Genomic DNA, 14,350 nt, shown 5'->3' with positions numbered 1-14,350 from the left:
GTTTAGTAGATGACTTTCTAATTTTCTATCCTTATGTGGGCTTGCCATATTTACAGATACCAAATTAGGGACCTATCTATTAAACAGCTCAAAGATCAAAATTAAGAAAACTTTTTCTTTATTTTGCTCTTTTAGTTGTTTAGTAGATATCTTCTAACTACTAATAGGAAAATATATTTACTATATTTAGGGAAGCAAGAGAGGACTAGGAGGGCTAGATGGTGGCTTTAACACTATAGGGTCAGAAATATGTTTGTGTTCCCGACCCTATAGTGCACCTTTAACTTATCAAATTAGTTTCATTTGTCTGCAAAATATCAAACTTGTGGAGTCTCAAGGTACTAGTGTGTGTGGCCTCCACGTGCCTGTATGACCTCCCTACAACGCCTGTGCATGCTCCTGATGAGGTGGCGGATGGTCTCCTGAGGGATCTCCTCCCAGACCTGGACTAAAGCATCTGCCAACTCCTGGACAGTCTGTGGTGCAACGTGACGTTAGAGGATGTCCCATATGTGCTCAATTGGATTCAGGTCTGGGGAACGGGCGGGCCAGTCCATAGCATCAATGCCTTCGTCTTGCAGGAACTGCTGACACACTCCAGCCACATGAGGTCTTGCATTAGGAGGAACCCAGGGCCAACCGCACCAGCATATGGTCTCACAAGGGGTCTGAGGATCTCATCTCAGTACCTAATGGCAGTCAGGCTACCTCTGGCAAGCACATGGATGGCTGTGCGGCCCCCCAAAGAAATGCCACCGCACACCATTACTGACCCACTGCCAAACCAGTGATGCTGGAGGATGTTGCAGGCAGCAGAACATTCTCCACGGCGTCTCCAGACTCTGTCACGTCTGTCACATGTGCTCAGTGTGATCCTGCTTTCATCTGTGAAGAACACAGGGCGCCAGTGGCGAATTTGACAATCTTGGTGTTCTCTGGCAAATGCCAAACGTCCTGCACGGTGTTGGGCTGTAAGCACAACCCCCACCTGTGGACGTCTGGCCCTCATACCACCCTCATGGAGTCTGTTTCTGACACATGCACATTTGTGGCCTGCTGGAGGTCATTTTGCAGGGCTCTGGCAGTGCTCCTCCTGTTCCTCCTTGCACAAAGGCGGAGGTAGCGGTCCTGCTGCCTGGTTGTTGCCCTCCTACGGCCTTTTAGTTATGGATGCTGTGTTAACACCGAGGGGCGGAAGGCAGGTTGGTGATGTAGCGAAAACACACACACTTAGCAAAGGAAGGTTTGATTTTTAGGAGGAAAACGATTTCTATCTTTAGGACACATTTCTATTGAAAACTCATTTAAACAGTAAGAATATTAATGAGTTGTTAATAGGATCATTAGGGTCCCTAGGGCCACCTCTCCATTAAATGCTTCTCAATGCTCACATCTTGGAAGATCTGTTTAAGATTCATGCTGTTTTAATGAGGATAATACTCTAATTCTCTGTCAAGGAAGTAAAATGTATCTGGGAAGCTAGTGTTCTAAGAGTGTGTATAGAGATGCATGTAGCTGTGTGACTGTCTCTACCTCCACCTTCCTGTGTGATATCACATTTTCTCCTTTTGTAAGTGAATAAAGAGATGATGATAATGGGTTAAAGGTGAGAAAGAGAACGAGAAACGAGAGGGGGAGAGGGAGAGCAAAATCGATTGAATTCCTGATAAATAACAAGGCAAACAAGAAAAAATGCAGAGACCGCCATCTTGTGGAGAAAAGTGGCAGCCTGCCACCATTACGTTCCCTGTTTAATCATAAAATGTCTATTAAATTATAATGGAGACAAAAAAAAAATAGAGTAAAATACAAAACAGGAGCCCTAGCATGATAGTGCCAATACCGAAATTATTTTTTTAATGCAGTGATTCCGGATAAAAAAATAATGAAGGTATCACAGAATAGACATATGTGGATCAATTGCTGCCTCTGTCATTTTAATATCTGCAAATTATTCAAAGAAATTCTAAAGGGAATTTGTTTTAAACTCATTTAGTTATAAATCCTTTTTTTTTTTTTTTTTAATGATCTAGAGACTAATTCTATCCATATGGCCATATCTACCTTCTGCATTGTCACATGGAAGTCTCTTTACCTAGACTGAAAAACTCATGCTAAAATGTAAAGATGGACATGAAAACAAACTACCTCCTATACCTCCTTATAGGGTTCCTTGAGGCTACACCATTATGACACATACAAGCAATCTGCTTCAACCAGCACATCCCAAAGCACTGTGCCTTCACAGTTCACCAACTGAGCTCTGATTCATATGCCAGCTTCAAAAGAGACTTTAAGAATCAAAATTCCTGCAGCTCATTGTAATGGTTATGGTTTATCTCTTTTTTTCCTGCTCCTTGCTGCCCCTTGCAGACCCTTCCTGCTCCTTGCTGACACTTCCTGCTCATTTCTGTTCCTTCTCCTTAACTTTGTGCTCCTTCTGTCCCTTCCTGCTCCTTGCTGCGCTTTCCAGCTCTTTGCTGACCCTTTCTGCACCTTCTACTTTACCTTTGTGCTGCTTTACCTTCAAGCTCCTTGATGATCCTTCCTGCTCCTTGCTGACCCTTCGTGCTCCTTGCTGACCCTTCCTGCTTTTTGCTGCCCCTTCCTGCTTATTTCTGTTCCTTTGTGCTCCTTCTCCTACTTTACCTTTTGTGCTCCTCACTGTCCCTGCCAACTCCTTGCTGCCCCTTTCTGCTCCTTGATGTCTATTCCTGCTCATTTCTGTTCCTTCTCCTTTCTGCTCCTTCTCTTACTTTACCTTCCTGCTCCTTGCTGACCCTTCCTGTAGGCTGTCTCCCCCATCCCCCACTTCCCTGATCTATAGGCTGTCTCCCCCCACCCACTATCCCTCACTTCCCTGATCTATAGGCTGTCCCCCCATGCCTCACTTCCCTGATCTATAGGCTGCCCCCCATGCCTCACTTCCCTTATCTATAGGCTGCCCCCCATGCCTCACTTCCCTTATCTATAGGCTGCCCCCCATGCCTCACTTCCCTAATATGTAGGCTGCCCCCCCAATGCCTCACTTCCCTAAACTATAGGCTATCTCACCCCCGATGCCTCACTTACCTGATCTGTAGGTTGCCCCCCCATCCCTCATTTACCTGATCTGTCTCTGCAGTCTAGGAGTTGCTGGCTGCACTCTGTGCTGCTCCCCTGTGGATTCAGTGAGGAGAGAGAAGCAGGGATAAGCTGTAGCTTCCTATCCCTGTCTCTCTCCATACACAGCGTCACCTACTGGCCGGCGCCGGTATTGCACTGCATTTTCAATCTCACACGAAAAATAGCAGAACAAGCTGAAAAATCCAGGGGGGGCAAGTGCCCCCCCTTAACCCCCCTGCGGACGCCCCTGACTAGGAGGTGGGCAGATGGATCTGGGGGGTATTTAAGGGAAGTATAATAGGGTTGGCCTATAGCCATATAAATATTGGCCATTTTAGATAAATACCCTTTCTAACTTAATCCAGACTTGCCTGTTGTTGCATCACGTGGGTGTGGAGCTCTCTCTTTTGTTTTGCAGGTCCCATGGATGCAGAATTTGAAAGGTTGAGACCTTCATTGTTGGCGTCCAGGTGGTCGTAGTGGACCACGGCGTGGCATGGACACAGGACCGTTGGAGGACAATGATGGAAGCAACAGGACCGGCGCAGACCCAGGCACGATGGACTGCCAAGGAGAAGACCGACTGCCATGCCGCAGAGCTCCTTCCAGAGTGAACCCTGCATCCAGGATAGAGAGTGGAGCCACCCGGGTAAATCCTTGCCGACCTCGTGGACGAAACGAAAGTGAGGCTTGCGGCCTGGATCAAGCGAGACACCACAATTTCCGGCAGTCGCAAAATAGGACTGCAATGCGGCTACCGGACGGGGGGGGGTGCTCCAGGAAGGTTGAAGAGGATATTGAAGCGGTCAGTGGGCAGAAAGGGAAGCGGACAGCAGAAATCACAGTGAGAAGGGGTGATGAGTTGGGGACAGGTAATGAGAGCGAGTATTTAGCATCTTCATCAGCATCAGTTTTAGCAGACACAGCAGCCAAAGGGGTGTTGCTGGTAAGAGATATTCCTGTGGCGGTGCGCCAGAATGTGCATGTTTCTTTTGCGGGTCATTTGGGCTGCCACCTGAAGCCCAAAATAAAAGATTTGGAAAGGGGAGTTTGTGGAATTTTTTTCCCTCCTCCCCCTAGAGGAATATTTAGATTTGAAGGAGGAGGATAAGAGGGACGCCAGGAAGGAGAAGGAAGAGAAGATGCGTAAGTATAGAAAGATTCTGAAAATATTCGGAAACTGGTTGAGGGCTTTCAGCATCTTGGCTAGCGTGTTGGGAGAGAAATCACCAGAGAAATGCTCTGGATGAAATGAATGATGGCGCAGAAAGCTGCTCCCTTTCAATCAGGAGCTGGCGCCGGTTCCTCTTCCACCTCGTCGGTTATCCATAGGAAGGGATTCTGTTGGCTCTTCAACGAGGGACAGTAAGTGGGGGGCAACATGCCATTTTAAACCCGAATGTTCAGGTTGTGGTGGTGGGCACGCCTTTACTTGTTACTTCAAACGAGGAAAGAACGCATAAGCAGGAGTCACTGGAGGTGCCACGGCACCATCCATTGCCACTGGGGTTCTCGCTGGTGAGGGTTGCTGCGATGCTCCCATGGCTAAATAAATATGTTAACCGCAAGGATGCGGTGCTTCTTAGGGACGGGTTCACTATGGGGTTTGTGATTCCATTCCAAAAGCGTTTAGTGTTTAGTCAAATACATAATCTGCGTTCGGTGGAGGACTTCCCAGAAGTTGCGTGCAACAAATTTAGGAAGGAGGTGCAATTGGGACAGATGGCGGGGCCTTATGGGGAACCGCCAATCCAGGATTTACGTATTTCACCCTTGGGCGTGGTGCCCAAGAAGGAAGCAGGGAAGTTCTGCATTATTCACCACCTTTCTTATCCTAAAGGGTCGTTATTGAATGACGATATCAATGGGGCGCTCTGCTCTGTTTCCTATGCGTCGTTTGACCAAGTGGTTGAGCTGGTTAAGAAGGCGGGTCCGGGGGCACTGATAGCTAAAGCGAATGTTGAATAGGCATTCTGCCTGTTGCCCATTCATCCTGCATGTCACCATTTACTAGGTTGTTTCTTGGAAGGCAAAAACTACATTGATCTTTGTCTGCCCATGGGTTGTTCCATCTCATGTGCCTACTTTGAACAATTTAATACCTTCCTAGAATGGGTGGTTAAGAGGGAGACGGGCACAAAATTCTTGGTCCATTATTTGGATTACTTTTTATGTGTCGGACCATCAAATTCCGACACCTGCAGAATCGGTTTAAGAATGCTGGGCAATGGGTGGCAAACGTCTGCAGGGTACCATTGGCGATCGAAAAAACAGTGGGGCCTTCGACGTGCCTGAGTTTCTTGGGGCTCAAGATCAACACTGTGGCAGGCGAATGCCGTCTACCCCAAGAAAAGTTGGTTGCTCTCCGGGAATTAATTGCGAAAGTTCGGGATTATAAGAAAGTGACCTTACGCACACTTCATTTGCTGATTGGGCACTTGAATTTCACATGTCGGGTGATCCCGGTAGGGAGGGTGTTCAATAGGTTCTTGGCTAAAGCCACCGGTGGTATACGGGTGAGTGATCACTTTATCAGGGTGTCGAGGCCCATGAAGGCGGCGTTTGGGAATGTTTCTTACGCGATCTTTTTCTGGATAAGGCAGTCTCGTCAACGGAATAGGAGCTGTTCACGGATGCGTCTGGCAGTGTTGGCATTGGCGCCTACTTTGCCGGACGATGGTGTGCGGAATGGTGTCCTTCACCTTGGGCGTTTAGCACGCTCATTAGGAACTTTACATTTTTGGAGCGGTTTCCATTAGTGGTGGCCCTGTCGCTATGGGGGCCCATATTGCGGAACAATAAAGTTGTCTTCTTCACTGATAACATGTCAGTAGTGGACGCGGTAAATAACTTGACGGCCTCATCAGTACCAGTGGTACGGCTGCTTTGTTGTTTTATCCTACAGTGTATGCAGTTTAATATTGTTTTTTGTGCAGGTCACGTGCCTGGCTTCTTGAACGTTATCGCTGATTCGCTTTCTCGTTTCCAGAGGGCAAAATTCTGCGTGGAAGCTCCAGAAGCACAGGCAGAAGGTTTATCTTGGCCGAGCGAACTGTGGCATCTCGGGACTTCATGCTTGGAGGACTAATCAGAGACTCATTGGCACCAAGTACATGGATGGCGAACAGTAAAGTATGGAATTCATTGGATGCGGCGTGCGCCTGTATTGATGAAAATCAATTATGTTATGGTTTCTGTGTCGATTGTTTACGATTGGTGCTTCCACGGTGGTGGTGGATCGTAATCTAGCTGCACTGGCATTCGTCTTCAAATTAAATGACTGACAGGATTGGACAAAGCACTTTCTGATCTGTCAAGCCCTTAAAGGTCACAAAAAAGGTAAAAAAGCTCCCGACACAAGGAGAACGGTCTCCCTTAAGTTACTCCTCCGGCTGCTTGAGGCACCGCAGGGACTTTTTATTTCTCAATACAAAGTTTTGTTGTTTTCCACGGCACTTGTTTGGGGATTTTTGCGATAGTGAACTGGTGAGTAACAGCCGGTATCAGACGGGGGGCATTCTGATTTCGGATGTGGAGGTATGGGGAGATAAGGTCTCCGCCGATTGAAAACGGATGTGTTCACTAAGGAATGCTTGGTTAAATTGTCTTATTTGCCCAGCTCAAGAGCATGTCCAGTGGATTGTGCTTCCCGTTATATGGCAGTTCGCTCGCGGGTTGGTACCTCATTTTATATCCACAAGGATTGGTCATCTCTGTCCAAATATCAGTTTTCGCATGTCTTTCACTTAAGCTTGGGTCATCTGGGCCTGATTTCGTCACAGTTTGGGATACATTCTTTTCGGATTGGGGCTGCAACAGAAGCGGTACGGCTGGGTTTGTCTGATGAGCTAGTTAATAAGATTGGACGGTGGGAATCGTGAGGTTCCCACCGTTCGACCTGATTGGTAAGTGTAAGGCGGTAAGGGGGAAAAAAAGGGGTGAAAAAAGTGCTTATGTATTGGTGCTATCTGTTTATTTTCTATTTGATGTCGAGTTTCTTGGATAATAGGACATTCGTTTGTCTACTGGGCGGGACAGAGAGTTCGACCAAAAAGCATACACCTGGGGTTTTCGCGGGATGTACTCGATATACATTGGTTTGGTTACCGTGGTTTTCCTTGGGGTGACATCTGCACCGAATTGTTTAAGAGAATAGGGCAGGGTATTTCTCCAGATGTTATTTTAATACATGCCGGGGGTAACGACGTAGGTCAGGTACCCCAAAGGGAATTGATCCGGATGATGAGGAGGGATGTGGATAGGATGAGAACTATGGTCCCAGATGTACTTATTGTGTGGTCAGAAATGGTGCCGCGTATGCACTGGCATTTTGCAATAGCGGTCTACGTTAAGAGATTAGGGGGTGTTGTGATTTGGCACAAGGAATTGGAAGACCTGCTTCATGGCTATTACAGATATGATGGAGTGCATCTTTCGGACGTGGGTGCGGACTTCTTGAACTTGGGTTTTCAGGAAGGACTAAGGCAGGCTCTTTGTAGGCATGTGGTGCGCCCCAGGTAGCTTGAGGGGTCAATCTCTGAGCTGTGGCGGGGGATGGAGAGGATGATTGGCTTATGTTGACTTAGTAAGGTGGGAAAGTTCAGGAACAACAGTTACGTTTTCATTTGTTTTGGTAGGTTCGAGCTCATCGGTAGCTCCAAGCCTGGGTATGTAGCGGTATCTCGGTATACCTCTACAAGGGGTTGGACAAGGCCTTTGGTGGCTGTGAATAAGATGCCCTTGGTGGCTGGGTTAACTTGTGTGTTTTATGATAAATGTTGTGTTAAGATTGCTGTAATTTATGTGGGGGTCAGTGTCTAGGTGTTAAAGTATTGGGCTTCGATGTCTCTAAGTGTGCTTGACTCTGACCCCCTTATTTTTTACAATTATGTGTGAACATTTGTATACTAATAAAAGCTGTGATGTTTTTCTAAGAAATATATTGTCCGGATTTTATTGGTGGGATGGTGGTTTTATTAGGAATATGCTTAGGGGACGACTATGCGCATGTCATGAAGCCCAGGGAACAGTGAAGTAAGTGGAGTGGGCCTTGACCTAGCTAGGAGGCAGGCAGATGGATCTGGGGGAGTATTTTAGGGAATTTTAGGTAAACCCGCATTTTAGGTAAATCCCCTTTATAAATTTAATCCACACTAACCTAATGTTGCCCACTCTCCCTCCCTAGTTATAGGTGTTGTCCGGTAGGTCTATCCCTTCTTTTTTCACGGCAGCGAGGGATGGAGAGGGTTATTGGTTTACGTTGGCTTAGTAAGGTGGGGAAGTTCAGGAACAATAGTTACGTTTGTATTTGGTAGGTTCGAGCTCGTCGGTAGCTCTGAGCCTGGGTGTGTAGCGGTATCTCGGTATAGCTCTACAAGTGGTGGACGATGCCCTTGGTGGCTGTGAATAAGATGCCGTTGGTGGCTGGGTTAACTTGTGTCTTATATGATAAATGTTGTGTTAAGATTGCTGTCATTTATGTGGGGGTCAGTGTCTAGGTGTTAACATTATAAAGTATTGGGCTTCAATATATCTAAGTGTGCTTGACTCTGACCCCCTTCTTTTTTACAATTATGTGTGAACATTTTTATACTAATAAAAGCTGTGATATTTTCCCAAGTAAAATTGCGTCCGGATTTTATTGGGGGGATGGTTTTATGGTGGTATTATTAGGAATATGCTTAGGGGTCAGGAAGTACCTCTAGTACTTCTAGAATATGCGCATGTCAGGAAGTACCTCTAGTAGCCATCTGAGGAGTGGCCAGTGGAGTCATTCTTAGGCTGCAATGTAAACACTGCATTTTATCTGAATAGAAGGGAATGATTATACTCACCAGAACAAATACAATTAGCTGTTGTTGTTCTGGTGATTATAGTTTCCCTTTACATTTCTCTCTCTCTTTCTTTGATTTTGCTCCATAAGTCCACCTGTCCTTACCCATGACCTGCAATGTTTGCCTTTTTTTGTCCAATAATTTAGCTATATGTGACATTTAGAAATATAGAAACATTACCTTCAAGGCTTCGCAACAGGAGTTTGTGCAAGATGTTTTGAAGAAGTCAGCCTTGATTGAAAACTGTACAGTTTGCAATTACCTTCAGTTATATTTAAGCTGAATACAGTCTGTGCTTCAATTACTATAACCCTCTGATATTCCCATACAATGCAGTGCTTGAGTCACTTCTAGCGCCAAATGTTTAAGCACGTATCACTATGGTGTAAGCTCACTGATATCTCACTACAGAAGCTAATTAATAGCAAAAAGTACTTCTGTTTTATCACGTTTTAAATACATATATATTACTTTATGTATCTATATTGCACATATCGCATGCAGAACCTATAGAAATCGTAGAATGGGAAGGATGCATTAAGCTCTCTGTACCTTATTACTCTGGAGCAGTTAAATTGGCAGGACCCTTCTCATAATTATAACCATTGGGGTCCATCAACAAATTATGCAGTGTTTGTTGCACCACTGTCTGTCATTGAAACTTTCTGTACTACTGTTTTTCGTGTAAACCCTTCAAAGTAGGAAACGAGTCTTGAGCAGTTTGCGGTCATGTAACTAATGCCAGAATAATTTCTCTGCCAGGATTCTACAGAAATTGGCAGTGCATTAATTCCCTGCTAAAGAATAAGGGCTACGCAAAATGTGGTTTTAGAGAGTCGCATGCCAGCGTAAGCAATTCCCAGTGAGAGTGCTTCAGGTAGTCATGTCTCAGTGACGGTAAAAAAATGAGAAGTAATTTAACCCTGGACTGTCCAAGCAAAAATCTCTATCAATGTAAAAGAAAGACAGCAATCCAATACATTTACCCAAACTCTCTTTTATTACCTTATAGTCACATCGATATCAGAAATAATTTTGACTATTGTATTTTATTACAATCATTTATTTTGCAGGACCATGAAAAAGCAGATGATGTCACATAATTGTGAGTTAGGATAAAGCTTTAACTATAAATGTAAATGCATGCATTATTATACGAGAGCCAAGAGTAAGTAGGTAATGTTTTCCTGGAGAGATTGAAGTGAATAAGAAAGGGCATGATAAAGAATCATAAGTAGAACACTGAGATAAGAAACGTGAATCAAGGGGTAACACTAAAAGCCTGTTCCTTGAGATACAGTATGTCACAGTATAGCATTTAGTAGCTAATGCTGGAAGTCATGGATCAGCAGAACTGCAAAACAAAGAGAAATAGAGGTCAGAGTCAGTGTAAATAGAACAAAGGTTTGAGATTGATCACAAAAGCGAGAGTGGGGATAATTAAAAAGCAGCTGTCAAATTAAAGTATGAAAGGACTGTAGGCAAAGCTGAAAGCTCTCAAGGACAATGTAATTCCCATTTACCAGGATTTTATAGTAAATATCCAGGCTCATAGCTAGACGTCATGGTCTTCTAACACTCATAAGTACATTATATATAGTAACTAAAATGCACACTCCAACTTATGAGATTTGCCATGTTGCAAGCCACTGGCACAGCCACACACACGGCTTGAAAGGTTTAATTGCAGGTCATGATACTGATCCTGATCCCATTTGGCATCCCATTTGAGATGCCAAGGTCAGTATTCCTAAGTTGTCAACTTAACCTGGTTCTTTCACAACAGTCTTTAGACTAAACAGTAAGTGCTCTTTATAGGCCAAGGAAGCTGTTCAATATAATGTGTCTGGTGTGATGGCAACCCTCTCCTCATCAGAAGCAAGATGGTTTTAATCTAAATGTCTCACAATAATACTTTGAACTGTAGGGACTTTAGGTACATTAGTTACTGCTGCTTATGGTTTATATATGCTGAAGCCACTATTGTCTCCTATCATGAACAATGAAGATAGTTGATAGATTATATTATTATAGAGTCTAGATTATTCTCAAGTCCTCCTGTATTTCTTTGTCAATTTTTGCTTTGTATTTTAGATGTATCCTACCAATTGTGGAATGTATAAAAAGATATAAATACCCTTAATCTCTAACTATGATATCTGCCAATACAATAATTGATAGTGTTACTCCATAGTATCAGTTGTATACATAAAAAGATACAAAGAAATAATTAATAAACCTTGTAGTGACACATATTCATAAGATGCAATCCAAAGTGTGGTTTGTTTTCATAATTTGTATTTAATTTTATCACAATTTTTAACATGGAAAGTGAATACTATCTTCATCAATGTAAAAAGAAAATACCTAAAGGGAAGGCAGCTGCACAGACCATTATTGGACTTTATTATTTAGTCTATTGCATTCAGTATATGGTACTTGCCATTCATTTTTAATTTGATTTTAATTTTTTCAATTGTTACTTAAAGCATTTTTATTGTTTGGCTATCCTGCAGTGATATCCTTATCTGAATTATTGTATTGGCAGATATCATAGTTAGAGATTAGGGTATTTATATCTTTTTATGTATTATAGTGAATAGATTGTTAGGTTTCCTATTATATATACCCTCCTCTTAATCTCACACACTTATTTAGTGCTCCACTTCTCAAGTATTTTAATTGTGGAATGTGTTTGCACTTTATAAATTAAATACAAGACTATTATCTAATGGTTCATACGGTTAGTAGTTTCACCAACTGAAAATTACTAGCTTTTCAATGCTTAGAAGATAGTGTGAAGACAAAATAGAGTTGGAAAAAGGGGGATAAAATTTCTTATCGAATAAAAGAACAATTATTTGAATGTACTGAGATCCTGAAATAAACCACAGATTGAAAGCAAGACAAACAGAAGGTGCTAGCCAAAGGAGAAAGGAAATAAAATAAATTGCAGACAGCAGAATTACAGGAGAGCAAACAATGGGTTATTTTACCTTCCAACGATTACCACACTCATTACACAAAACAAATGTTGTCATTGGCTCATCAGCACTGCGGGTCTGCACCTGTGGAGATTACAGGAAAGATAATTACTAAAAATAACAAGGCTTGTGCATGGCGAAACCACCCATAAAAATTAAATCTGCAGAATTTTGTGTATGCAGTGAGTTGGGACTTCAGAATTTTGTCCACCAACAAAGATTCAGTGAAATGAATCAGACAAACCAAAAGGGTGAGAAAATGGGCCAACCAATGTACTGCAAACTATGTACATAATATAAATAGTATGTATATAATTTGTAGTACAATAATAGGATAATTTTCCCCACCAACTGGTTTCGAAATCAAGTGAACAAAAATAGAAACAGTAATAAATCTACATTTTTATATATAACATTCAAGATCCAGCCCACTCACGTATTCACTAAACAGCAACTTCAAAGCTCACAGATTGTAATAGTTTTTCGAAAACACCCAATCTATGCAAAACCGGTGGGGTTCAGCTACAGTACATTATCAGAAACCTCATAAGCCTGACACAAAACTAATGCACATAATTTTTGCCAGGTCCTATCCTATTGCCTGCTCTTATGAAATTAACCCACTTACTTTGGAAAAACATACTTCTGGCGCTCTTTGCAGTGCAAGGTTAAATAGGTCCCTGGAATTAGTCATCTGTGACAGGGAAGGGTGCTAAACCAGAGAGTTGGCCTGAACTCCTAAATATATTTACATATGAAACCAATTCTACAGGGGTGTATATATATATACTGAGCAGCCACAGCATTAAGACCATCTTCCTAATATCGTGTAGGTTCCCCTCATGCTGCCATAACAGTTCTGATGCATTGAGGCTTGGACTCCTCAAGACTGAATGTGTCCGGGACATTTGCAGCAGATTCTTTAAGACATGCAGGTTGTTGCAAGGTGCAGCCCCAATGGATTGAATTTGTTATTCCAGCACATCCCACAGATGCTCAATCGGATTGAGATCTGGGGAATTTGAAGGCCAAGGCAACACCATGAACTCTTTGTCAAGTTCCTCAAACCATTCTTGAGCATTTTTTGCGGTGTGGCAGTGTGCATTATCTTGCTGAGAGAGGCCACTGCCATTAGGCAACACCATTGCCATGAAGGGGTGTACTTGGTATGCAATAAACCCTAGGTAGGTGGTACGTGACAAAATAACATACACGTGAATGCCAAGACCAAAGGTTTACCACCAGACCATTGACAAGAGCATAACAAACAAACACCTGGCTATCTACCTGACCTAAAAGAAAACAACGTCGTGATTTGATGTTGGGTCATCAGTTGTCCTTTCTTGCACCACATTTGGTAGGTACTAACCACTTCATAGCAGGAACACTCCATAAGAATTGCTGTTTTGGAGATGATCTGACCCAGTTATCTAGCCATCACTATATGGCCATGACTAAAGTTACTCAGATATTTTTGCTTACCCATTTTTCTGCTTCCAGCACATAAAACTGATTGTTCTGCTTCCAACACATGAATTGATTGTCCACTTGCTGCCTTATATATCCCACCACTTGACAGGTACCATTGTAAAGATTTAATCAATGTTATTCACTTCACCTGCAGCACTTTTAATGTTGTGGCTGATCAGAGTATATAGCCCCTAATCACCAATCATTTCCTTTTTTTTTTGGGCTCTCCAAATCACAAATCAAATGAACATGCTCGTCCATTGTGTGAGTCGTTTGTTTTCGTAATTTAGTCTGCATGGTGGCTGGGAAATCGTGAATTTTGATGATCACCCTATCATTTCAAATTCAGATTAATTGCAGTTCATAATGACATGAATCTCTAAGTCTATATATAAAATATCTGTAAACATCTGTAACCTGCTGTTATGAATGCTGGTATATCAGATACCCATTCATAGTCGGTTCCTCCTGAACTGCTAAGAGCTGAGTGGTTAGAACTTGCAGTTCAGGTATAAAGACGAATATTCTCCAGCTAGAATGTAGCATACAAGAAGTCTTCCCCAGCAGTCAGTCATATACCCAAACATCAGCCTGAACTAGATGAAGGGTACAACAGGAATGATTTTATTCAAGCCAGCTGGCCGACGTTTTATGCAAGTCTTCAGGAATGGGATTTATAATTACATATTCCAGGGGCATTCCCCACTGGACCTGAGAGGACACAGGGACAAAGTACATACTAAAGTTACATTGGCTCTCAGGTCCAGGACACCCCCACATAGAATACAACAAATCCTTCCCCTTTACTTAGGAGATACTTGAGTCAAGTATTGTACTAAACTCAAATATCTCCAAACACAAAAAAACACATTTTCACATAACCCCGAAAGGGCCTTGAACCCCATGGGAACCCCACAAAAGTCACATTCTCTGATAGCCCCGATCTGGGGGACCAAC

The 14,350-nt window shown here is 43.0% G+C and overlaps 1 protein-coding gene across 6 annotated transcripts in view; it reads right to left on the bottom strand.

The window, feature by feature from the left end:
- Positions 1-10,090: 10,090 nt before the first annotated feature.
- Positions 10,091-14,350, bottom strand: part of LOC134610691 (transcription elongation factor A protein 3-like) — an 87,309-nt gene continuing 83,049 nt past the window's right edge. For 3 of the 6 annotated variants that reach the window (XM_063453856.1, XM_063453828.1, XM_063453838.1), the window contains 2 exons: positions 11,936-12,007; positions 10,091-10,293 (listed from right to left, as the gene is read on the bottom strand). In XM_063453856.1, the coding sequence (XP_063309926.1) occupies positions 10,285-10,293; positions 11,936-12,007 (81 nt within the window). In that variant the 3' untranslated portion in view covers positions 10,091-10,284. The remainder of the gene's footprint in view (positions 10,294-11,935; positions 12,008-14,350) is intronic. The other 3 variants (XM_063453810.1, XM_063453820.1, XM_063453848.1) reach the window with 1 other exon arrangement.

This window comes from Pelobates fuscus, chromosome 1 (genome assembly GCF_036172605.1).
Source record: "Pelobates fuscus isolate aPelFus1 chromosome 1, aPelFus1.pri, whole genome shotgun sequence".
In the NCBI taxonomy this organism is placed as follows: Eukaryota; Metazoa; Chordata; class Amphibia; order Anura; family Pelobatidae; genus Pelobates; species Pelobates fuscus.
Note: the sequence above shows the minus strand (reverse complement) of the source record. Positions and strands in the feature narration are given on the sequence as shown.